Source organism: Salvelinus alpinus, chromosome 35, assembly GCF_045679555.1.
Source record: "Salvelinus alpinus chromosome 35, SLU_Salpinus.1, whole genome shotgun sequence".
In the NCBI taxonomy this organism is placed as follows: Eukaryota; Metazoa; Chordata; class Actinopteri; order Salmoniformes; family Salmonidae; genus Salvelinus; species Salvelinus alpinus.
The window spans coordinates 25,317,151-25,342,343 of record NC_092120.1 but is presented as its reverse complement, the minus strand read 5'-3'; the positions used below and the strand labels follow the sequence as shown (position 1 = coordinate 25,342,343).

The 25,193-nt window shown below is 47.1% G+C and overlaps 2 protein-coding genes across 10 annotated transcripts; both read left to right on the top strand.

Moving 5' to 3' along the window:
- Window positions 1-201: 201 nt before the first annotated feature.
- Window positions 202-21,622, top strand: LOC139564445 (AT-rich interactive domain-containing protein 1A-like). Of its 7 annotated transcripts, none has more exons than XM_071383972.1 (20): window positions 202-2,177; window positions 5,771-5,989; window positions 6,133-6,759; window positions 6,954-7,061; window positions 7,807-8,047; window positions 8,363-8,452; window positions 8,782-8,955; window positions 9,630-9,969; window positions 12,328-12,473; window positions 13,009-13,115; window positions 13,381-13,596; window positions 13,858-14,062; window positions 15,158-15,287; window positions 15,462-15,649; window positions 15,741-15,900; window positions 16,132-16,257; window positions 16,488-16,605; window positions 16,747-17,611; window positions 17,804-17,934; window positions 18,415-21,622. In XM_071383972.1, exons 1-20 carry the CDS (start codon window positions 1,263-1,265, stop codon window positions 20,338-20,340), a joined length of 7,032 nt encoding a protein of 2,343 aa, XP_071240073.1. In that variant the 5' UTR covers window positions 202-1,262; the 3' UTR covers window positions 20,341-21,622. The 7 variants fall into 7 exon arrangements, with proteins under 7 accessions (XP_071240073.1, XP_071240074.1, XP_071240071.1 ...); XM_071383973.1 differs by having other exon boundaries at window positions 203-2,177; window positions 13,381-13,590; XM_071383970.1 differs by having other exon boundaries at window positions 203-2,177; window positions 6,954-7,088; window positions 16,488-16,584.
- Window positions 21,623-22,134: 512 nt separating this feature from the next.
- Window positions 22,135-24,687, top strand: LOC139564369 (GPI mannosyltransferase 2-like). 3 transcript variants are annotated; one of them, XM_071383845.1, is made up of 4 exons: window positions 22,135-22,228; window positions 22,384-22,493; window positions 22,641-23,807; window positions 23,970-24,687. In XM_071383845.1, the coding sequence occupies exons 2-4, from the start codon at window positions 22,431-22,433 to the stop codon at window positions 24,258-24,260; spliced, it is 1,521 nt and encodes a 506-aa protein (XP_071239946.1). In that variant the 5' UTR covers window positions 22,135-22,228; window positions 22,384-22,430; the 3' UTR covers window positions 24,261-24,687. The 3 variants fall into 3 exon arrangements, with proteins under 3 accessions (XP_071239946.1, XP_071239947.1, XP_071239945.1); XM_071383846.1 differs by having other exon boundaries at window positions 22,135-22,493; window positions 24,020-24,687; XM_071383844.1 differs by having other exon boundaries at window positions 22,135-22,493.
- The last annotated feature ends 506 nt before the right edge of the window (window positions 24,688-25,193 follow it).

Sequence of the window (25,193 nt, the reverse complement as noted above, 5' to 3'; positions counted from 1 at the left end):
CCCTTAGCGCCCCCTGTACAACTGTGTTTGTGTATGGGGGGAACTGTAGATTAACCTCACATTGATCAGAATATGGCTTAAATGCAACAACACAATTACCCCCCCCCCCCCCCCCCCCCTCCCCTCTTAAGAAATTGTGATACACTCAAAGTACAAGATCTAAAATGTTAATAAAAATGTGTTTTACATTTGACTCTGAGTAACTATTGATATGAGTGGGATTCCCCTCAGGGCAAGGTCAGGGTTGGCAAGCCAGCGTAGTTCAATGTTGGTGGCTGAGAAAGCTGTGTTCACTGCCCATCCCCCACACTCACAAGAGGAACGTTTCTGCTAGCGCTGCTGCCGTTAGGAAAGAGAGACAGACCGAGAGGGGGTGGGTAGCGAATTAGTGTGAGGGTGCATTAGTAGTCTCGTTCTGGCTAAGTTTTCCCTGTAAAATTCTGAGCTAATATCAATTTTAGGCCCCAACTGGGTTTTGATATTTAGAACATGCTAACATGACCAGATTGTAGCTGATTTGTGTGACAACCTTATTTTTTGTTTCACTTCCTCATTCATTCTGGCGACCTCATCACATAGTATGCACTCCGCACACGATGACACATCGACACTGGTGAAATGCTACCCCTCAGTCCTGGCCCAGAGCAGGAGTCTTTCAACCAAACAATATTCATTGATCGTGGATACATCACAATGAAATAATGTATCTAATAGTTATTATTCACACTTCCAAATCATGAAACATGACCACTCAATCATCAGTTGCCTGCTTGACTGTCGCATGTTGAATTGTTCAAAAACAGTCGATAGAATGGAACAAAGCAACGATTAATGTTTTGAGGATCGTTGCATTTAAAACCCAAACACCACTTTATGAATGCAACCACTCTTGTGCCCTTATGCAATGTGAAAATGAACGAATCCACTCCGTGTTCCCACCTAGCTCAAATCCGTACTTTACTTCTGTCTGTACGGCTTAGTAAAATGGCTGTATCTCGCGGAGCCTCGTGCTGGTTCGCTCCGTTCCTTGCCTCTATTCTCGCTCACTAATAGAACCCCCGGAATATATGTCTGTTTATGCATCCTTGAGGTTTATTATTACGTGTCCAATTATTTTCACATCGGAATCAGGAGACAAAACCGGATTCGGTCCGGTGAAAGGGGTGGGAATGAGTCGGGACAAGGATAAATGGTTATAAACAATTATTTATATTCAATGCTAGCGTTTGATTGTGACTGACTCGCCGAGAGAGGGGGGTATTATGGCCGCTCAGGTCGCCAGCGCCGCCACTCTCAACACAAGTCCGCCTTCCGAACTAAAGAAACCGGATCGAGACCCAAATGAGGATTCTATACTGGGGGAAAAGCAGCAGGAAAACAAGCAGCCGGGATTAGAGCGCGGATCTCCGGGCCGGGGGGATCTGCAGGACGGGGCCGATGTTGGAAATGCAGGGGGAGGAGGGGAACCTGAGATGAAGAACGGGAACGGGAACCCTTCCAGGACTAATAATAATCAGAATGATTCCATCGGATCCGAGGGGAATAACCATCCCGGGATGGTACACCACCATGGGTCCGGTTTTCCTCCACCTTCTTATGGATACAGTCAACACTACGGCCGGGCCCCTTTTCATCAACATGGCGGACAACAAAGCCCTGGCATGGCAGCTGCTGCAGGTCCAGCCGTGCCGTCGAGTAATATGATGGACCCATATCAACCCAATTCGCACGACCATGGCTTTTCTAATCACCAGTTTAACAATTACAATCCATTCCCGAACAGAACTCCCCATTCTGGCCAAGGATACGGCATGAACCCCTCACGTAATACCCAGGCTCCGGCAGCTGGGGGACAGCCAGCTAACGTTAAACAGCAACCAGCAGGAGGACCCACAGCAATGGCTGCATCTTACAACAACCAGAGATATAATATGGGGAATCCACAGCCAACGTCTACCCCAACTCTCAACCAGCTACTAACTTCTCCAAGCTCCACGCGTATATATCCAAATTACCCATCTAGTGAATATAGTAATCAGGAAGGCGCTAGTAAGGGACCAACAGACACGGGCAGTAGCGGTCAGTATGGAGGGGGGAATCCGGGTTGGCAACAAAGGACCCATCATCCGCCGCCTATGAGCCCTGGAAGTACAGGGCAACCCCTAGGTAGAAGCCAGGTAAAGGCCAATGTTCCACCGAATCTTTATTGCTGTACATTTGGTGTAATCTTATGTATGTAGTTCATAAACGTAGCAGGCCAGCCATTGTTGCTTGCCAGTTTGCTTGCGAAGACACTCTAAAATGGCTGCCTCTCGTTTTTCCAACACCACCTCATTAAACAGTATTTATTTAGTTGGTATGAAATGTATCACTTGCAGGCAACTGTTCTTCGGTAATCCTCCTTATGAAATCAAACTTCGAACGTTCAGAAAATGGAGGCCCGAATCTCGAAAGAGGTGAAAAAGCTCTAAAGGCCTATATTCATTACTCTGACTTGTTTCTCGGCAGGGCGGTATACAACGTAATTAAACAGTTATTCCATAATATGGGTATTTCTTATAGTTTGTACTGGTAACGTCAGTCGTTTCGGAGTACAATTTAATGCTTATGAATAGACTATACATTTTTATGTCGGCAAGTCTGTTTTGATCATTATGGAAATTGTGAAGGAAATGCACAACACTTGCAAGCCCAGACCACTGATGTTGCCTAGACTCAAGTGTTCGTGTGTGTTTGAAAGTGATTTGAGGTGGACTGCACAAGTAACTAAATGATGTAAAATGCTACATTTTAATCAACACACACTGGCCTATGTATTTATGAAACGGTGTCATTTGGCGCCTCTGTTGCCAGGAACTGCTTCCCCCACCACATTCTGCTTGTAAACATTGGCCTAGTGATTTGTGTGACTGACTGCAGATTGCTTTTCTCTGGGATTTGAATTGTGGAGGTAAAAATCCTGCTGTCAAACCCAGTTGACAGTTGGTCTTGGTTTGACATGCTAGCTGAGATCTGATTGGCTCCTCACCCTTCGCTCTTGGCCATTTATAATTGAATATGCTGTAAAGCAACAACAGTTTCTGATAAGTGCACACCACAAATCATGATTGCTCATACTATACACATTTTGGGCAATTTCTCTAAATTACTACTTTGCAATCATCTGTTTCCCACACTTATGACATGCCTGTTTGCACTATTCCACATGCATTCTATAGTAAGGAGAGATGGTCAGAGTTTGGCCCATTGACCAAGTATTTCACGTTAACCTTTGTCAATCCAGTTTGATATTGTGATCCACTGTTTATTTTTTTTTATACATGGTATAGCCTAACCCATACCTGTTGAATTTCTATATTCATTAACAACCGCAACCGCGACCAACATGGCAAATAGAAGAGTTTGCGGAACTCGGTAGCCTACATGTATAAGTACGGAACCGTATTTGCACCATCCTATAAAGAAAGGCAGATAAATGGCCATAGTGCGTGCTTAACAATGAGGGTAAAGATACTATCTCCTCTCATTTTGGGTCAAAGTAAAATGACAAGATAAATCACCCAAGTTAATAATTTATTTTACTGTCATTTTAAATTGTTTTTGTATCTGCACCATGCATTTATAAGCTACAAATCTTAAACTAAGCAAATGTTCTTAGTGGTTGAGATGTGTACAGTCGATGCCAGATGAGCAATCCATCACAAACAATCCATATCACAAAAATTTAAAAATTTATCATGATAACAATTTGAAGGACCATGAGACCATGTGGGTGTGATATGAAATTGAAAGAAAAACATTGCTAAATTAACATTATTTGACAAGTTCAGGTTGCACCGACTCTATTTTGACAGGGGTTTTTCACATTTGGAAGCAACTGAATTTGACCCATGTAGGCCAGGGTTTCCCAAACTCGGTCCTGGGGCACCCCTGTGTGCACATTTTAGCCCTTGCACTACACAGCTGATTTCAAATAATCAGCTTGATGGTGAGTTGGTTATTTGAATCAGCTGTGTAGTGTTTGGGCAAAAACCAAAACGTCCATCCAGGGGGGGCCCTAGGACCAAGTTTGGGAAACCCTTATGTAGGCTACAACAAGAACTTGCTGCAGTACCTGAGAACACAATCTGGAGCAATCATATTTGGGTGTGACCACTGTAAATATCATGGAAAGCTGAAATCTGCTCTGATGACCTATCTACCCATGAATATCACCCAGAACTAACCAACTGTCATGAAATGTATGTACATACTTCGAGACTACAGTGTGGCCAATCTGATGTATGCTCAGCTGTCTTTGCTTACATGCCATAGCTCACTAGCATATTAAAGCAGTAATACTCATGCACCTTTACTTTTCCCTAAAAAACTTCTACCTGACAATGTTTTGGTCATCAATAGGATCTTTGTTAGGTTGGTGATGGTAATGCATGCCAATGTTAATGTGTTAGGGAGACATCATCCACTATGTCCCATTTGATGGGTTCATCTATCAATGACATACAGATGTATTCCTGAGGCAAGGTTAGGTCTACATCCTGTGGCATTGCTGTGTGTTGACCCTGCATAGCGAGGTGAACATGAGCCGTGTGTGTGAGACATGAGTAGCTGCTGTATCTCATGTGCCACTCTGTCTCTCTGTGTGTGACTAAGAATTCTTTCTAACCCCCCTTGGCCAATCACAGAGACAGTCCAGCCGCCTCTCCCCCACCTAGGGAGTCTCCACTCTGTCTTATGCAGATTAGCCATGTGCTGCTTTTATTTATTTCAAATAATTATCTGGAAGCTGGGAAATGTCAAGAAAGGCTTTTTGCCCTCCATTTCTAAAGGCCTTTGTTTAGCAGTGACGTGCCAGAGCTGTCTCAAGTCTCAGAGCAGTGTGCATTGACAAGGGTACAGATAAAGAAACAAAGCCAATAAGAATCCACTGTGGTAAATGAATGCTTATGTTTTCATTAGCTTGTCCATTTGTTGTTATTAACGTTATCAACATGGAATATTTTGACGACTCTTGTTTAGGTTGTTTTGAGTTGAGCAAGATAAACTGATAGACCTAAGGGTTAGTGATTTACATAGAGTGAAATTATAATGTTGAGATGGTGGCCTAGAGATTTAAGAACTTTCTCCACTGAGAGGATACTTTACTCATAATTAGTTGTGTTTACATCATAACACAGTATATTGAGTAGGCTACCTCCTTCCATTTCTGATGTCATTCATTCAGAGCCAGAATTGCCCCCCCCCCCCAGAAGGGAAACCGGCTTGCAAGCCAAACAGGACCACAGCTGGGATGTGTTTAAGATTGGGCAGACTGCCCTCCATTTGAGATGAGATATATATATATATTTATTTATTTATTTATAGCTCTGACTTCCGTAAATATGGCACAAAAAAGGTTAAAGTCAGGTTAATGACCGTGGGAAATGTGAAGGAAAAAAACTCCTCGTTCCCTTTGCTCTAGTAATGCTCTCACGTGTTCTATGGACTTCCCCTTTGTCATGCTTTTAGTTTTTGTGCCTATCTGGATGGGAAAATGCATACCTATAGCTCTTGCTGTGTTGGGAAGCTTGAAATGTGTGAGTTGGCTTGCATGTGAGACCCCTGCTAGATAATTAAAGTGCCTATAATCTATAGTATAGTCATCTGCCTGTATCCAAGTCTTTTGTGATCTATGGTACATCCGGTCAACCGCACTTCTCAGTATTTTTTAAAATAGTGTTCATGTTATGAAGTGTTGTTCATGTATTGCATCTTTGTTTCTGCTCCACAGCCTCCAGGTGCAATGGATCCGATGGCTAAAATGAGAGGCCAGACGTACGGAGGGGGCAGTCCATACTCCCAACAACCTGGGCAGGGGCCACCACCAGGAGCCCAGCAAGGTCACGCATACCCGGGCCAAGGCTACGGTCCCCTTGGCTCCCAGAGATACCCGGTGGTCATGCAGGGCCGCACCCCTGGGGCTATGGGGGGCATGCAGTACGGGCAGCAGGTCAGTGGTGTCATAAAGCTGAATTATTCCTATATTCTCTCACACCAGAATCAGCCCTCCTCTTCACACACTACTATATGGATTGCTTGTCATATGCCTAACCATTTTCTTGTTTTCTAACTTTCGTCTGTATTTGTGTATAGATGTCGTCTTATGGGCAGCAGGGACCAGGAGGCTATGGGCCTCAGGGCCAAGGGCCCTACTACGGCCAACAGGGCCAGGCTTTACACCCAGGCCAGCAGCAAGGGCCCTACCCCCAGGCACCTCTGGGACAGCAGGGTGGTCAGACACCCTACGCTCAGCAGTCCCACCCTCCCCAGACGTCAGCCTCACATGCCCAGGGTGGGCCGCTCTATCCGCAGCCCCACATGCCCCCCCAGTCCCAGGGACCGCAGCCAGGTCCATCCCAAGGGCCCCCGCAGTCTCAGCCGCCCTACTCCCAGGGCCCAGCCCAGGCTCAGGCCCAGTCTGGTCAGCCTCCTTACCCCCAGCAGCAGGGGCCTCCCAGCCAGCCTCCACAGCAGGCTAGCTCCCAGGTCCCAGCAGGGTCGCAGCCCCAGCTTAGCTATCCACCCACGCAGGGCCCACAGCAGCCCCCCACACAGCAGCAGCAGCAGCAACCCCAGACACCCTCTCAACCCCTTCAGCAACCACCAGGTCACAGCCAGCATCCACAGGGCCAGCCTGCATCCTACTCCCAGAATCCTCCACAACAGCAACAGCAGTCACAGCAATCACCTTACCAACGCTTCCCTCCTCCACCACAGCAGGTACAACTAAGTTTGGTGTGTATGTGTGCGCGCAATTGATGTTTTATGATTGAGGTACCTTTGATATCGTCATTGAACGTTCAGTACCGGTTGCCATACTTGCTCACCAGATGGAATGTATTGTCACTGTGTATTCTCATGTGCGCATATATGTGTATGCTCTTCAATACTGATTGTCTCGTTCTCTCCCCCAGGAGATATCCCAGGACTCGTTCAGTTCCCAGTCTAGCGCCCCTCCCTCCAACCAGCCCAAAAGTGTCTCGGAGGACGTCAGCATGCAAGGCCAGCCGTCCAGCCTACCGGTGAGTCCTCACCCAACCTGTGCAAAGGTATACTATACATCTATAAATCATTATTACATTGTTCTAAAATCATAATGCATTGAAAAACGTTTGCATGATTCCGTGTGACCCATTTTAGACTTAACATAGTAAAACCGTTGTGTGTGCTGTTGTGGTTAATTAATGCTACCCCTGTTTATTGTGTATATCATTTGAGTGTGTGTGTCTGTAGATGTCATTGGGTATGCGTAGCGTGTTTTGTGGACTTGCAGAAATGTTGTCTGGGAGATGAATATTAGTAAATTTGAGCAGAGCTCCGGCCTGGATAACACGAGAGCAAAAGTGACGGTGCACACGCCTAGCTTCTGTGTGAGAGCGTGTATCAGATTCACATGGCAGGGTTACGGCGCGCTGAGTCGGCACACGTCCACCGTAACCATGACAACCCCCTGCTCTAATATGCCCTCTTTTCCTCGACAAGATCAATAACAACAACTGTGTGTGTGTCACATGTCTCCAAACCTAATAGAAAGTGTGCTGTCATGCTTTCTAAAACTGAGGAGATTAAATTGTGCTTGCATCCTGAATGTGCTTCTGTTGTGCTAGTAGACAGAGCTACAGGAAATGCATGGAGTCGTTATCAAGACGTCTCACTGCTAACTGTACAGTCAGCTAATAGCTGTCGTGTCGATTCCATCAGGCCGGCGTATTTCCACAGCGTCTCCTCACCATAGGCCCCGCTGTCTCCTGTCTTGTGTGTCTGCAGGATCTCTCAGGCTCCATCGATGACCTGCCCACGGGCACGGATGGCGCTCTGAGTCCTGGCGTGAGCACTTCAGGTGTGTCAAGCAGCCAGGGCGAGCAGAGCAACCTGGCCCAGTCGCCCTTCTCGCCCCACACCTCTCCCCACCTGCCAGGCATCCGAGGGCCCTCACCGTCACCCGCCGGCTCCCCCGCCAGTGCCACCACCTCCCGCACGGGGCCCCTCTCACCCGCCACAATGCCAGGTGAACACACGTACACAAGAGTGCGCACACATACATGGGTTTTTCTGACATGTACTAGGACACATGCCATTTGTTATACATATACACGATGACAACAATATTAATATAGATTGAAACAATGGAACTACTGCAGCAAAGCACCTTTTAGAACCGTATGATGCTTGCCTGCAGTAGCTCCACTGTTTCAATCTATGGGAATTTTGTTGGATTAACAATATTTAAGGGACACTTAAGTTAACTAAGTAGTGACATTAGTGGCCTTGTTCCTACTTAGACTTGTTATTTACATACTGAGACAACCCTTCTGTTGTTTAGGGACCCAGATGCCCCCTAGACCATCGAGTGTACAGTCTGACGGGAGTCTGCACCCCGCCATGAGCCAGTCTCCGATGGCCCAGGAGAGAGGTGAGTTCACCCTGACTGAGAATCCCTTCACACAGTACTACCCCGCTCTGCAGGGACAACTGACAGTGTGCTGTTTTAAAGAAACTTTGGTTGCACTTTATTTTATGGTACCACTGGTATTTACCTGGTACTTAATTGAACATTTTGTGGTAACAATGGGTACTTTCTGGTACTTCAAATAATATTACATGTAATTGTCATTTTACCATGTACTTTCTAAGTAAATACTGTCTCATTTCTGTACCAAAGCCCTCTGATGTGTTTTATGAGAGATTTCCAGTGTTGGAGGATTAACATCTCTTTCACGCTCTCTTCTCTGACCCTGCCAGGGTTCATACAGAGAAACCCCCAGATGCCCCCATACGGTTCACCACAGTCTGCCTCTCCCCTGTCACCCCGACAGTCCTCTGGAGGCCAGATGCACCCTGGGATGGGACCTTATCAGCAGCAGAACAACTCCATGGTGGGCTATGGACCTCAGGGTGGGCAGTATGGCCCACAAGGTGAGTTCTGTGGGTTACACTGTGCAACAAAGGAGAGGGGCTGGTGGCAATTAGTTAAAGGATCCTTTGGTTTAGTTTTGCTTCAATAGAAGTGAGTTTTATTCTATGTTAAAATTTCAAAATTTGGTACACTTGAAAAAGAACAACTCAGTTGATATACCAAATAGACTTTTAATCATTTTGATCTTTAACATTTTGGTTATCCTCTGACTGCCAATGTATAAATGCATCCCACTTAATTATCTCACCATCCTTTGAAGTTGCTTCTTGTTTGTTCCCCCAGCCAAATCCATGGAATATGTATTTTTGCCTCATAGGAATTCCATCCTATCAGCTCATCCCTCTTTGAGCCTAGTGCAGCTATTTTTAGCCATGGAGAACAGTCAGCTGACATAGCAGACCCCCCCCCCCCCCCCCTGTCAGTAGAGCTGCCACTGTGATGGCAGGCTCATTAGCTCAGTGTGCACAGCTCCACTGCCAGCTCAGTATAGTGCCTTGCACAACTTCAACAGACATTAGCAGTCAAGTACACCTTTCACAATAGAACCCCAAGTTGATTAAATATTTAGTTTGTTGTTTTGCGCTTATAACTAGTCTTCCCAATGTCACCTGAGCAGTGTATTTATTTTTTTACACACATTTTTTACACACTGTTTTTGTTAATTTTATTACAGGTTACCCCCGGCAACCTGGATACAACAACATGCCCAATGCCAACTACCCTGGCATGGGCAACCCCATGAACCCTGGCCCTGGCATGGGCAACCCCATAAACCCCATGTCTGGGCAAGGGGGGCTGCCGTACGCAGGCATCCCCCCTGGTAGAATGCCTGCGGGCCAGATGGGAGTGCGTCCCTATGGCCCTAACATGGGGCCCAACATGCCACCCAATATGGGTAACATGCCACCTCAGGTGGGCTCAGGGATGTGCCCTCCCCCCGGCCTCAACCGGAAGGCCCAGGAGGCTGCAGCTGTAGTCATGCAACACGCTGCTACCAACTCCATACACAGCAGGTACACTATACTCTTTTCTAACCCATATTACACATGTACGGTGCATTTGGAAAGTATTCAGACCCCTTGACTTCTTCCACATTTTGTTACGTTACAGCCTTACATGCTGACCAGACCAGTTGTTGATTTTGTCCACCCACACTAGACGTGATCAGCAGGTTGAAAATCAAAACAAACTGAACCAACAATATTAATTTGGAGACAGGTCCAAAGCATTAAACATTTAAGGCAATTTAGCTAGCTACCTTGCTCTTGCTTGCTAATTTGTCCTGGAATATAAACATTGGGTTGTTATTTTACCTGAAAGACACAAGGTCCTCTACTCCGACAATTAATCCACAGATAAAACCGTAAACCAAAGAATTTTTTTCTAGTAATCTCCTTCAGGCTTCTTCTTTGGACTTTATATGGCAGATGGCAATCAACTTTAAGGTGCATTACCACTACCGACTGGAGTGTGGACCTCAGTTCATCTTTCAATCACCCATGTGGGTATATGCTCCTACAAACCGATGGGAGAGGCAGGGCGTCAAGCGTCACAAATAGAACTAAGTTCTATTTTAGCGTCTGGCTACGCGTACGCTCGTTGACGCGCAATGGCGTGGATGCAATGATTGAATAACATATATATATGTACATTTATTATGCGACGCGGGCAGTGTGGTCAGCATGTTATTCTAAAATGGGTTAAATTCTTTTTTTCCCTTCATCAATCGACACACAATACCCCATAATGACAAAGCAAAAACTGATTTTTTTAATAGAAATGTTAGCAAATTTATTACAAGAACTGAAATATCACATTTACATAAGTATTCAGACTTTTTACTTAGTACTTTGTTGAAGCACCTTTGGCAGCGTTTACAGCCTCGAGTCTTCTTGGGTATGACGCTACAAGCTTGGCACACCCGTATTTGGGGAGTTTCTCCATTCTCTGAAGATCCTCTCAAGCTCTGTCAGGTTGGATGGGGAGCAGGTTTCAGGTTTCACCAGAGATGTTCGATCGGGTTCAAGTCCAGGCTCTGGCTGAGCCACTCAAGGACATTCAGAGACTTGTCCCGAAGCCACGCCTGCTTTGTCTTGGCTGTGTGCTTAGGGTCGTTGTCCTGTTGGAAGGTGAACCTTTGTCTGAGGTCCTGAGCGCTCTGGAGAACGTTTTCATTGAGGATCTATCTGTACTTTGCTCCGTTTATCTTTCCCTCGATCCTGACTAGCCTCCCAGTCCCTGCCGCTGAAAAACGTCCCCACAGCATGATTCTTCCACCACCATGCTTCACCATAGTGATGATGCAAGGTTTCCTCCAGACGTGACGCTTGACATTCAGGCCAAAGAGTTCAATCTTGGTTTCATCAGACCAGAGAATCTTGTTTCTCATGGACTGAGAGCCTTTTGGCAAACTCCAAGAGGGCTCTCGTGCCTTTTACTGAGAAGTGTCTTCTGTCTGGCCACTGTACCATAAAGGCCTGATTGGTGGAGTGCTGCAGAGATGGTTGTCCTTCTGGAACTCTCAAGCCCTATCAGAGTGACCATTGGGTTCTTGGTCACCTCCCTGACCAAGGCCATTCTCCCCCGATTGTTCAGTTTGACCGGGCTGCAAGCTCTAGGAATAGTCTTGGTGGTTCCAAACTTTAATTTAAGAATTATGGAAGCCACTGTTCTTGGGGACCTTCAATGCTGCAGACTTTTTTTGGTACCCTTCACCAGATCTGTGCCTCGACACAATCCTGTCTCAGAGCTCTACCGACAATTCCTTCGACCTCATGCCTTGGTTTTTGCTTTGACATGCACTGTCAACTGTGGGACCTTATATAGACAGGTGTGTGCCTCCAGTCAATATTTTTTAAAATCATTGTTAATGTGTTGCGTATGCCTTATCTGGTCTTAACTAGTAGATTTTCCTCTACGTTGAAGGTCCAGTGAAGGCAGTGAGAAGAGTGATTAGAGCAACAGGAAATAAACAAAGGAGAGAGCAGATGAGATGAGGACAGACTTACTGAGAGGTAGACAGGCAAAGGCAGACGAGATGATCATCCGGCCGCTGTCACTACGAGGAATACCTGGCTCTCATATTACATCCAAACATGAAATGCATTGGAGAATTCAGATGCAGGTTCAGCATATTTTCCCTCTTTAGTCTTCACAGGTGTACAAAGTCACTAGACCTTTTCATATCAAGAACTCAAACAATTCCCCCTTGCAATGGCACTCATAACTCACTCTTTCTTATTTAGTGATATTGTTGCATAACTGATTGATTGTTTTTCAGCATAAGAGTTTAATTTCTCAGCAGGAGAGGAATATTTTTCACTCTGATATCATGCTACATGCTAAAAGTGTGGTTGTCCCTCATCGTTCAGGATGCCTGGCTACCCCAACATGTCCCCTGGCATGATGGGCTCTGGCGCCCCCTATGGCCCTCCCATGAACAACATGCCTGGCATGATGAACGCGCAGGGCGGCCCGCCTTTCCCTATGGGGCCCAACATGGCCAATAACTCCAGTGGTGAGTACTGTAGTCCAATACTGTTGCTCCATGGTGCCCCAGGTATTTCTGATATGGCAGGATGACTTTGGTTGGGACGGTGGTCAGTGGCATAGGTTTGCATTGGGGTGGCTAGTAAGTAAGGCCTGACGCAATTTGTCTGCAGTGTTTTCGCAATAGACCTTTTTTTAATCTGAAAGTTCTAGCATAGACGGATAGTGCGGTAGCTAAGTATGAGTTTTGCAAAACAAATATAGTTTTAGTGCAGTGGTTGTTAATCTAAGTCACACTTGAGGAAAGTTTTTGCATTGGTTTCACCAGAGCACTTCCTATCCTGTTTGAAGATAACGTTGGTCAATGAACAATGGCCGCGGTATGAATAAGTTCTATAGGGGAAACTTTGTTGTTAGTCTGTATTCCTCTGAAATTAGAATACAAAAAAATGTCAACTGCCTCTGTTCGTTCAGCAGTTGTTTGTTATATGTCCTGATCCCGAGAATTGTTGTTCAAAAGCCGTTGAACAGTGCTCAACCCCACAATGTACCCTTGTACCTAGGTTTGGCCCCCAGTCCAGAGTTTGGTATGGATGGGAAAATGAATCAGGGCCAGAAGATGAACAACAAAGTGGACGGAACACCGAAAGCAGAACCGACTAAATCCAAGGTGATAAGATAATGGCTTTGTCTGTCCACTTGGGACAATTTTGTTTAAGGGCTTGTGTGTACGTTAAAAGAAACTACGTTATAAACCATATTGTTTGTAAACTGTTAACACACGTGTTACGATCATACTTTTGACATTATTCCATGGTTATTACAGTTGCCAATGAGCTAGCTACTAAAGGGAAATAAGACCAATGGGTTTATAACCCAACCCTTTCCCTCATGACGGCTCTCTTGACGTCCTGTGTTCTCTTGACGCCTTACAGAAGTCGAGCTCTTCCACGACAACCAACGAGAAGATCACGCGTCTGTATGAGCTGGGCCCCGAGCTCGAGAGGAAGATGTGGGTGGACCGCTACCTGGGCTTTATTGAGGAGAAAGCCATGGGCATGACCAATCTGCCTGCTGTGGGCCGCAAGCCCCTAGACCTCTTCAGACTCTACGTCTCGGTCAAGGAGATTGGAGGCTTCGCACAGGTCAGTGTAGGTTTGTGCTGTACTATGCATGCATATACTGTAGTGTGTTTGATCTATGTGTTTCCCTATTGAGACGCCCTCTTGGCCAGGTTTCCCTTATAAAAGAGGTCTTCTGACCTCAATGGGAATTCCTGGATAAATATTGGTTCAATAAATAAGTTTAACACATGCACAAACACACCATGCACAATCTCTTGGTTATTATTTGCTCATCCCCTTCTCTCTGGTCCCTGTTTTAATGTCCCTGTCTTCATGCTCTATGTCCAGGTGAACAAGAACAAGAAGTGGCGGGAGCTGTCCACCAACCTGAACGTTGGCACGTCGAGCAGTGCTGCCAGCTCCCTGAAGAAGCAGTACATCCAGTGTTTGTACGCTTTCGAGTGCAAGATCGAACGCGGGGAGGACCCCCCTCCTGAGATCATCACTGACAACAAGAAGGCCAACCAGGCCAAGGTCCAGCCACCCTCCCCAGGTCAGTGCCAGACGGTTATCCACACTATGCTGGGTCGTAATTACTAGGCATCAAACGAAAGAAAGCGGACTGAAACTGGTTGGTACTACCTGGTCTTGTCCAATATGAAAAGCTCATTTTCGTTGCAAAACTTTACAATTTTTTGCCTTTGTTGATTTGAACAGGGAGTCCCATTGAGACCAAGATCTCTCACAAGGGAGACCTGCATACGCATAATTTACAAAATACAATATAGAAATCTATATTTTTGTAAAAAAATAACAATCACATTCATCAGCAAAGAGGTCCCCAATCAACATTTTGAACTGCCTGAGAGGCACCAGAACATCCAGTTGTAGGGAACTCTGTTCCATACATGGGGTGCAAAGAAAATAAAAGCAGATTTACCTAACTCTGAGGAGACTGAAGAGATTTCCAGAGTTAGCCATCCCTGAGACCCGGTATGGTAACTCATACTTATTATTCGTTATTAACGAAGTTAGGTACGGCGGGAGTTTTTGTTAGAGAACTTTATAAATAAAAAGAAAGCACTGAATCGACCTACTTAAATTCGAAGAGGGCCAGCTTACTTTCTGGTAAAGAATGAACCTGATGCCATAATAAAATGAAGTGCGCTATGTTAAATGCATCTAACGGCTTTAATGAATTGGCAGCTGTATTCATATAGATAATGTTGCCACAGTCTAGTATCGGTAGAAATGTCAATTGAATGACCTGTATAATTAAGCAATAAGGCCTGAGAAGGTGTGGTATATCAGACCATATACCACAGGTATGACAATGATTACTATTTACTGGTCTAATAACATTGGTAACCAGTTTATTATATCAATAAGGCACCTTGGGGGTTTGTGGGATATGGCCTATATACTAAGGCTACACGTTGCGTCGTGCCTAAAAATAGCCCTTGACCGTGGTATATGGCCAATATACCAATGTTACCAATGTTATTAGACCAGTAAATAGTAATCATTGTCATACCTGTGGTATATGGTCTGATATACCACGGCTTTCAGACAATCAGCATTCAGGGCTCAAACCACCCGATGAAAGTCAACTCTCTCTAACTGAAATGCCCCTCTTTTGTTCCGGTAGCTGGGTCAGGTTCTCTCCAGGGCCCTCAGACCCCCCAGTCCACCAGCAGCTCCATGGCCGAGGGCAGCGACCTCAAGCCCCCCACACCCGCCTCCACCCCACACCCCACCCAGATGCCACCCGGGGCCAGGTGAGTTGCAGCGCTTCAATCTCATCCTCTTTGAGTTATCAATTGCATTCAGGAGATTAAATTCTTCAATTGGAATTTTAATTTACTTATTGAATTTAAATGGAACTCACCCCAACTTTGCTATCCGCTTTGATAAACCCCTATTTACTCCCTAAACGTCCCTCTATCTTTTAGGAGCAATGTGGCGCTGCAGGACCCATTTGCTGACGGTACTGACCCAGCTTTCCCCAGAAGGAACTCCATGACCCCTAACTCTGGCTACCAGTCTGGCATGAGTACCCCAGAGATGCCAGGTCGCATGGGTCCAGGGCCCTACGAGGGTCCAGGGCCTAACAAAGACCCCTTTGGTGCCATGCGGAAAGGTGGGTAGAAGAGGCTACAAGAAAGATCCCTAGAAACTGATGGTGCTGGGAAGCTGGGTCCCTTGCTGACAGAGTGTGTATTTCTTTCCAGTTGGGGAGCAGTTCTTGCCTGCCAGTCAGGGTCCTAACAGTGGGATGGCTGAACAGCAACAGTTTAACCGTGGGCCTCCTCCAGGTGCTATGGGGAACATGTCGATGGCTCAGAGACAACAGTACGGACCAGGACCTTACGGACAAGGCTACGAAAGGAGGTAAGACCCTACACACGCTTAGATCGTAGAAATGTAATTACTATAAAGGACATCCACATTCAAGTCAATATGTCTATGATGGGGGGACTGGAGGCCATATTGAGTATAATTCTATTTCTATACAGCCACCATCTTTGACTGCGAAGAAGTCTGCTCATTTCCTTTTTTTATGGAAATGATTCGTACTAAGTGTGGTCAACCAACCTTGTCCTGTATGGTGTTGTTTACCAGGCCAGAGCAGGGGATGGGCCCAGAGGGCAGCATGGGATCTGGTGCACCGCAGCCAAACCTGATGCCCGTCAACTCCGACACGGGGATGTATTCGCCAAACCGCTACCCACCACAGCAGCAGCCACGGTAAGTTCACCACCCAGCACCACTCTCTCTCAGGAGAGGTCTGGCACAAACTTGTGCAGACAGACACCATGTACTGACTGTCTCAGCATTTATAGTCTTGCAATATTGTAAAGATTGGGTTGTTTTTCAGAGGGTTTATTGGCACACTAGCAGTATACTGTAGCAATATTAGGTACATAGGCACTCGGCTTATTTGGAATGTCATGCTGATGTATTGTGGTTGTTTACAGGAATGATTCCTATGGTAATCAATATCCTGGCCATGGTACTCCCCCTGGTGGTTCCTATCCCAATCAACAGCCAGGAATGTACCCACAGCAACAACAGGTGATGGCTCTAACCCACTGTGTAAGCACTGGAAATCAAACTGTAATGTGGTAACCACGAGCCATGTGTTATTACCCCAAAAAGTAGTACTTACTGTATATATGAGTAACAGCCATCAACATTCATCTGATGAAACTAACTAAGCATATTTGCTCTATACAGAACTACAAGCGTCCCGTGGAAGGGGGCTACCCACCAGCGAAGCGTCACGAGGGTGAGATGTACAGTGCGCCCTTCAGTGCAGGGCTGCAGCAGCAGCAACAACCGCAGCAGCAGCCAGGGGTGGCCTCTGCACCCCCTGCTGGCCAGCCAGAGATGTACCAACCCCAGTACAGCAGCGGCTCCTTCACCGGCACTGACCGCCGCCTACCTGGTCCCCAGGGCCAGTTCCCCTTCCCCTTCAACAGAGAGCGCATGCAGGCTGCCACGGGGCCCAACGCCCAGCCCTCCATGCCCCCTCAGATGATGCAGCCAAGCCCTGATGGACCCCCTGGTGGCATGTGGCAGGGCCGCGGGGAGATGAACTATCCCGGCAACTACCCCAACCGGCAAGGTGGCCCCCCAGGGGGCCCAGCCCAGGGACCTGGCCACCCCGGCATGAACCGCGGTTCGGAGGAAATGTCATCAGAGCAGCGCATGAACCACGAGGGCCAATGGGGGCCAGGTCAGATGGGCCCTCGGCAGCCCCCCTACGGCCCTGGAGGGACGGGCCCGCCCATGACCCGCACCCTACAGTCCAACTACCAATCTGCTCAGGCCATGCAGAACCACATTCCACAGGTGTCCAGTCCCTCCCCCATGCCCCGCGGGGGCCCCATGGAGAGCCGGACGTCGCCCAGTAAATCTCCCTACATGCACAGTGGCATCAAGATGCAAAAGGCAGGGCCCCCGGTTCCTGCCTCTCACATAGTGCCCCAGTCTGTGCAGTCCCCTCTGATCCGTAGAGACATGCCCTTTCCCCCAGGCTCAGTGGAGGCCACCCACCCCATCCTAAAACCACGCCGATGCCTCACAACGAAAGATATCGGTATGGCTATCACATTCCACAACTCCACCAACAATCAATGTTATTATACATGCGTTATACAGTATTTAGGGATCACATTTGGACATTACAATGATAGGTTGCTTCTGCTCTCTATGAACGAGTTTGTATTGTGTGGTCCATCAGTACTGTGAAGGGTATCCGCTTGAGTTAAAATACTGTGTATCTCCATAGGGACCCCAGAGGCTTGGAGGGTGATGATGTCCCTAAAGTCTGGCCTGTTGGCTGAGAGCACGTGGGCCCTCGACACCATCAACATCCTCCTGTATGACGACAACAGCATCTCCACCTTCAACCTCAATTCGGTGAGCTAACAAGACTGGTAGCTTAGCGGGTAGAGGTTTGGGCCAGTAACCAAAAGTTCGCTAGTTCAAATCCCGAGCCAACAAGGTGAAAAATCTGATGGTGCCCGTGAGTAAGGTGCTTAAACCTAATTTTGCCAGACCCTAGATGTGACCCCACTTTCTGAGGGTGTCTTGGGGAGAGTCTGCTATACAAAACACATTAATACACACTTGTACAAGTGTAAATAGGACAAATATAAGCACCCACTAAATTATTATTACTATACTGGCCACAATGTGGGATAGAGGTTTTAATAAAAACCCTACATGGTAAACCTATCCAATCAGAAATGTAATATTTTTTGATTTAGGGCTTTTTCTTTTGTTTTTACATTTATCCTTTCACAAATGTATTACATTTGACCTATTCCCAAACCCTTTTCCAGATTTTCTGTCATGCACATAATATCATACAATGCAAAATATTGATCTTCTCCTCAGCTGCCTGGCCTGCTGGAGCTGGTGGTGGAGTACTTCCGGCGCTGCCTCATCGAGATCTTTGGGATCTTGCGCGAGTACGAGGTGGGCGATCCCGGCCAGAGGACTCTACTGGACCCTGACGCCCTGAAAAGAGACTGGAGCTGCATGGAAGATGAGGAACCAGGGGTGGAGGACATGAAGGTAGAAGGAGAGGATGAGGAGGATGATGACAATGAGGAGGAAGAAGAGGTGGTGGTGCAGCGTTCAAAACAGCCGGCCGGGACGACAATTGAGGGACAGGCTCAGGTGAAGCAAGAGGATGAGCAGGAGTCGTGCTCAGAACGGGATACTCTGATAGAGAAGGATGCTGAAGATAAGGAGAAGAGCTTCTCTACCTTTGAGCAGCCCAGCTCTTCATCGGACCCCCCTGGCCTTGGCCCGGCTACCCCCCAGGAGAGACCCAAACAGGCTAGCAAGTTCGACAAGCTCCCCCTGAAGATGGTACGGAAGAAGGACCCGTTTCCGGCAGGCAGGGCAACCCAGAGAGGAAAAGTGCAGGAGTTTGACAGTGGGCTGCTCCACTGGAGTGCCGGCGGTGGAGACAGCACGGAACACATCCAGACCCACTTTGAGAGGAGGGAGGAATTCCTGGTCCCACGAGAACGAGTGCTGGTCGTCCCCACAGCCAAGAGGAAAAGGCCAGAACCAGAGAAGGTGGGGGACAAGGACAATGCTACCCCCACAGAGAAAGACAAGCAGAAGGGGGGGAAGGATCAGAGGCCCTCCCAGCCATCATCCACAGAGAAGGCCTCAACAACAACCGACGGTAAGGAGGGGAAGTCCGAGCACTCGGACGCTGAGACAGAGGAAATGTCACAGACGGAAGAGCCCCAGAGCCAGCAGGAGCACGACAAATCGAGCGGACCCGCTCGTCAGCAAGTCCCCCAGCGTGTGGTGGAGGACGAGCCTCACAGCAAGGACGAGGGCCCACTGGTTACACTGGCCAACTGGCAGGATGCTCTGGCCCGCCGCTGTGTCTGCGTCTCCAACATCGTGCGCAGCCTCTCCTTCGTGCCTGGCAACGACCAGGAGATGTCCAAACACCCTGGCCTCATGCTGCTGCTGGGTCGCCTAGTGCTGCTGCACCACCGCCACCCTGAGAGGAAACAGGCCCCGCTCACCTACGAGAAGGAGGAGGAGTCTGATGACTGTCTTGGCCAGAGGGATGAGTGGTGGTGGGACTGCCTGTCGCTGTTGAGGGAGAACTGCCTGGTCACTCTGGCCAACATCTCTGGCCAGCTGGACCTCTCCATCTACCCCGAGAGCATCTGCCTTCCTCTGCTGGACGGCCTCCTCCACTGGGCTGTGTGCCCCTCGGCTGAGGCCCAGGACCCCTTCCCCACGTTGGGGCCACACAGCGCAATGTCCCCCCAGAGACTGGTCTTGGAGACCCTCAGCAAGCTGAGCATCCAAGACAACAATGTGGACCTGGTCCTGGCCACGCCGCCGTTGGGTCGGTTAGAGAAGCTGTATGGGACCTTGGTGCGGCTGGTTGGGGAGAGAAAGGTGGCCGTCTGCAGGGAGATGTCGGTGGTGTTGTTGGCCAACCTGGCCCAGGGAGACAGCATGGCAGCGCGCGCCATTGCCGTGCAGAAGGGAAGCGTGGGAAACCTCCTGGGCTTCTTGGAGGACAGCCTGGCAGCCACCCAGCTACAGCAGAGTCAGAGCTCTCTGCTGCACCTGCAGGGGATGCACTTCGAGCCCACCAGTAATGACATGATGCGGCGGGCGGCCCGGGCCCTGCACGCCTTAGCCAAAGTGGAGGAGAACCACTCAGAGTTCACACTCTACGAGTCACGCCTCCTCGACCTCTCCGTGTCACCTCTCATGAACTCGGTGGTGTCTCACGTCATCTGCGATATACTTTTTCTGATTGGCCAGTCATGACAGCTGTAGGGAGCTTTGGCTCCACCTCCTCTTGGTTTCGTCCCCCCCTCACCCCCTGGTTACAACCTGGCTTGTATGTGTGTAGGGGGCAGGGAAAGTTCAAGTGACTGTTTTTAATTTATGCAAACCCTTCAGATTCCACTCTGAGCCCCCTTTCGCTGTTCTCACTCAAGGAGAAGGGACGTCACAAAGCTACAGTGGTGGATTTACAAACCAGAGACTCCACAAACTGTCACAACTTGTAACATTAATGCCAACTAGATGACAGAGTGGAGAACCTGGGTTTAGGAGTGTTCCACATGTTTAATTTTTTTTTTTTGGGGGGGGGGGGTGTATTTTTAATAAAGATAAATAGCTGAAAAACAAACTGTAACCAAAGTTGCTGTCTCGTTTACAGGAGATTTGGGGATAATGTGTGCCCTTGTGTGCCCCTCGAGAGCACAGTGAGTGAGTCAGACTGGTTCATGTTTGGAGGTAAAGCAGACTGAGGAACAGCCTGATCTGATGGCATAGTTGCTGTAATTGGATGCTTACCAGTCAGCCTACCACTCAGTAGGCTGTTGAGACGCCTTCGCTGGGGAGGCCTGTGCAGTAGATTGTAGGGCATTTTCTCTACCGTACTGCTCGAGTGTCAGGCATTCTGTAAAAAAGTTTCACACAGAAAAACGTTGCCAATGCAGCTCTACTAGAGTTAAAAGGTCATTTTAGTTTTCATGTTAAAAGCTAAAAAGGCTTTCCCCAAAGTACCGAGAACCTACTACAACACCCTTACCTCCTGTCTTTAGCCCTTGATTGTATGAATTGACCCTTGTAAAATAAATCACCTCTTAGGATTGGTTTTCAACTTCAGATGCAGCTTTGCTGTGGTGTATATATATGATATTGTACATTACACTTCCTTTCTGTGTCTGTTTCTGTGTCACTATTCCCACACATTTTGTTGATGAGGAATGGAAGGTGACCCATGAGTTTGGTTCCTGTCATCCAGTCCCTGCTGATAGACCCTTCTCCGGCCTCTCACTCCACGGCTCCTTAGTACGGCAGACTCAGATCAAATCTGTTATCTCCTCCTGGTACCACAAAAAAACTCTAGATGAAGAAACACACTTGACAATTCATTTCTCCAGGATTCTGCATATTTGTATTTCAAACTATGTAGCTAAAAACATGTAAATTCCTCCTTTTCCTTTTTTTGGCTCAATGAATATCAATTCAGTATGAAATCTTTATACTATATGTTCCACGTGGTAAGAATAAATGTACATTAAATCTTCATAAGATGTTTGGTTTTGTTCCGTTGGACTTGCAGTGTCTTTCTCAGATGTACAATTTATTAAAAAGCAGTTTGTCTTTCACAATTTTTCTACAATCCCTGACCCTGTGAAAGTACTGGGTGTACATGTATTTTTTTTTATTTTAGCCCAGTACTAGAACACTTGATTCAACTTATCGTCAAGCTTGATAAACTGAATCAGGTTATTATGTTAGAACTGGGCTGGGATAAAATCCTGCACACTGGTGTGCAATCCCCTTTGTCTCAGCTTCCTTGGTTATGACTGACTAGTTTCTAGGATTTGAATCAAGACAAACTAGTCGATTGTAGATAAATGATAAATCTATAATTTATATGGTAACGTAATTAGTATATTTATTTAAGGTCATAAGTTATTGTAGTATTTCATTATGCAATAATGATAACTGATCATTCAAAGCAAATATTATTCCCCTCTAACAGCTGGAGACGATCTTTTTCACTCGAACTTTTATTTTGAAATAAAGAAAATTCCACCGGAAGTAAAATATAGCGGACCAACCAGTTCCAACAATAGAATATGAAGGTTTCTGACCTTAATGTCTAGGGTTTTGACCTGGCTCCTCTAATCAAAAGGTAAAGATATGTGTAACGTTTCATTTTTTTAAAGCAAAAAATAGACCGTGTGTGAATGTCAACGTTTCGTCCCGTTTGCCACCGTCTATTTCGAGTGTTTGTAGAGGCTGAAAATTGAAAATTGTGTTGCCTTCGTTCCATCCACACCAAGCTAGCTCGCGCTAGATATTGTTATGGGAAAGGCTGTTCATTGTAATGACAGATGGACGTGAAGACGGTTCTGCAATTCGCCGCCACCACAAGAGGCTTGTCACTACTAATACAGGTCAGTAATAATAATGTATTTATTTTCAATAGTTGTTGGTTAACGACAACATGACGTCCACAGACTGGAGGACATGGATGTTAATCAATTTGAAAAGTGTCATTGGTGTGTGCTTGTCATCTCATGTTTGCTATGCCTCCCTTTCAGGCTCTCCTAAATGCTGCAATCCCAGATCACGAAGCTGATGCATTCACTCCTCCACGTGCAGAGGAGCCTAGGCTTCTGGACCCTGCAGTGCAATGGTTTCTAGGGGGCCTTTCCCACTGGGATGCAGAGCATTTCCTCTTCATTGCTGAGAGGGGTTACCTGTATGAGCACAACTACGCCTTCTTCCCCCTGTTCCCTGTCATACTGCGGGGGCTTGCAGAGACTATACTACGGCCCCTCAGTGGCTGTCTTACACTGCGTGGGCGCCTGCTACTGGCTGTTGCCTTGGGTAACAGCGCCCTCTTCCTGCTGAGTGTGGTAGCACTATATGGACTCGGCCGTGTGGTGCTGCAGGACCGGCGTCTTGCTCTAGTCTCAAGTTTGCTCTACTGTCTCACCCCTGCCAATGTCTTCATGATGGCTGGTTACTCAGAGAGCCTGTTTGCTGCACTGACCTTCGGTGGCCTCTTTCTCCTTGAGAGAGGATACACCCTCAGAGCCTGCCTGGCTCTGAGTATAGCTACTGCTGCGAGAGCCAATGGACTTGTGAATGTAGGATTCTTGCTGTATCTGCCCCTGCAACAGGCCCTGTCTAAGATCTGGGGACTGCGTAAGGACAATAACAGGCACCACAAATGCCTCCACTACACCTGGATCGTCGCTCGTCTCCTGTTCACGGCTGCATTGGGCACAGCAGTTATTGCGCTCCCCTTCTTGGTCTTCCAGTACTATGGGTACAGGGTGTTCTGTACACCCTCCCTCTCCTTGGAGCAGGTTTCCCCTGCCCTCATCCAGCTTGCTGAGGATAAAGGCTACAGGGTCCCTGACGAAAACGCGCCCCCACCCCTCTGGTGCCTGCGACCCCTCCCCTTGCTCTACTCTCATATCCAGGATGTGTATTGGGATGTGGGCTTCCTGCGCTACTTCCAGCTTAAGCAGATACCCAACTTCCTGCTGGCGCTGCCCATGGCAACTCTGGGCATAGCGGCGGCCTACATATACTATAGGGCTAACCCAGCCAGGTGTCTGAGACTGGGGCTGTGGGACGGAGGGGCAAATAAACGTCCAGACAAACCCACACCTGGATTTTACAGCCCCAGGGTGTTTTTGTATGTGGTGCATGCTACAATGCTCCTCGGATTTGGAACATTCTGCATGCATGTGCAGGTAAGGAACTAATCAGTGGAAAATGTTTATGTAAGGGGATTTAGGTCTAGTGGGGGAACAACAGTCACTATGTTAAACAAATTGCTGCGTTTGAAGATTTCTATGAAATACCGGCAGCTCGTCTAGTCCGTTAATGTTATTCTCTTTTACTGATTTCTCCAGGTTTTGACCCGGTTTCTGTCTTCCTCCTCCCCTGTACCTTTCTGGATCAGTGCCCACCTGCTCTTACTCTACGAGCCCCTCCTTCAGCGAAGGTCACCACCCACATACAATAAGGGGCAGCAGCGGGGGACACCTAGGACTGTCTTCTTGTACTTACCCCAAAACCCCATTGTTCATCTACTGTCCCGCTGGAAGACATGCTCTATTCCCACACGATGGATTCTAGGGTACTTCATCTCCTATTGGCTTATGGGCCTGGCACTGCACTGTAACTTCTTACCATGGACTTGACCTGACACTTTCTACTGAAGTGTGCACAAAATACTATTTGAGGGCAATAATAATAGCTCTGAAGCGTGTCATTTTCTGCCTGCTTCATAAATAGACAGTTCCGTTTTGAGATCGCAACAGGCTACCCCCCTCTGTTAGTGTTAGGCAATAAGGTTCAAGCGTTTTATTTGCATACATCTCATTTTCAGAAAATTGCGTATTTCTTTAACAAGAAAAACATTGGATTGATTCGTAATCCAGCATTGATGCACTGATTATTCCATTCACTTAAAAATTCCATTATATCAAATTGTCTCTGAAAATGTACAGGGTGCAGTTTGTGCTTTAAGTGCATGTGTTATTGTATTTTTTGTTTACTAAAGAGATACTGTGTAATAAAGTATTGCTGTGTTTTTTTAAAGTTAATTAAAATAGTATGCATCACAAATAATTAGCGTTTGTTGATAGATTCTGCTTGCAGCATTTCAACCATTGATTTCAGCACCACCGACAGCAAGCCTTTCTAGTTGAAAGACCTAGAAAGTTAAGATCTTAAGTAAATGAAGCTAGCTAGCGAGCCTGCTGTATTTTATACAGACCATGCATGCTACTGTAGTTGACCTTCTGATAAAACTTGCATCATTACTCTAGAACATTACTAGCAAATGACATTGAAACTTGAAAGGTGAGCAGTGCACATAATTATGGAGAGTCTAAAAACAGACGGTCTAAACTCAAAGGCGAGTGTGAATGTATTGTTTTGAATTATAATGACCCAACCGAAGCCGTGCGGGCGGGTTGTCCACTTTGACGCCTAGCTCAATTAGAACGTGTCTCTATATTTGCGTTGGCGCTGTAGTCACAAAACAAATGTCATTCACTTTTTTCAAGCTCATTTGAATTGGAAGTGGTAGCTGTCTGATGAGTATGCAGGCCATGGAAGAACTGGGACAT

What these genes read in the sequence shown, in the direction of transcription:
- LOC139564445 (XM_071383968.1), top strand. Translation starts at nt 1,263, where the DNA reads ATGGCCGCTCAGGTCGCCAGCGCCGCCACTCTCAACACAAGTCCGCCT. An exon ending in TCCCTCCTCCACCACAGCAG is followed by an intron (nt 6,760 to 6,953) that starts GTACAACTAAGT and finishes TCTCTCCCCCAG; the next exon opens with GAGATATCCCAGGACTCGTT. An exon ending in CTCACCCAACCTGTGCAAAG is followed by an intron (nt 7,089 to 7,806) that starts GTATACTATACA and finishes GTGTGTCTGCAG; the next exon opens with GATCTCTCAGGCTCCATCGA.
- LOC139564369 (XM_071383845.1), top strand. Translation starts at nt 22,431, where the DNA reads ATGGACGTGAAGACGGTTCTGCAATTCGCCGCCACCACAAGAGGCTTG. An exon ending in GCTTGTCACTACTAATACAG is followed by an intron (nt 22,494 to 22,640) that starts GTCAGTAATAAT and finishes CCTCCCTTTCAG; the next exon opens with GCTCTCCTAAATGCTGCAAT. An exon ending in CATTCTGCATGCATGTGCAG is followed by an intron (nt 23,808 to 23,969) that starts GTAAGGAACTAA and finishes TGATTTCTCCAG; the next exon opens with GTTTTGACCCGGTTTCTGTC.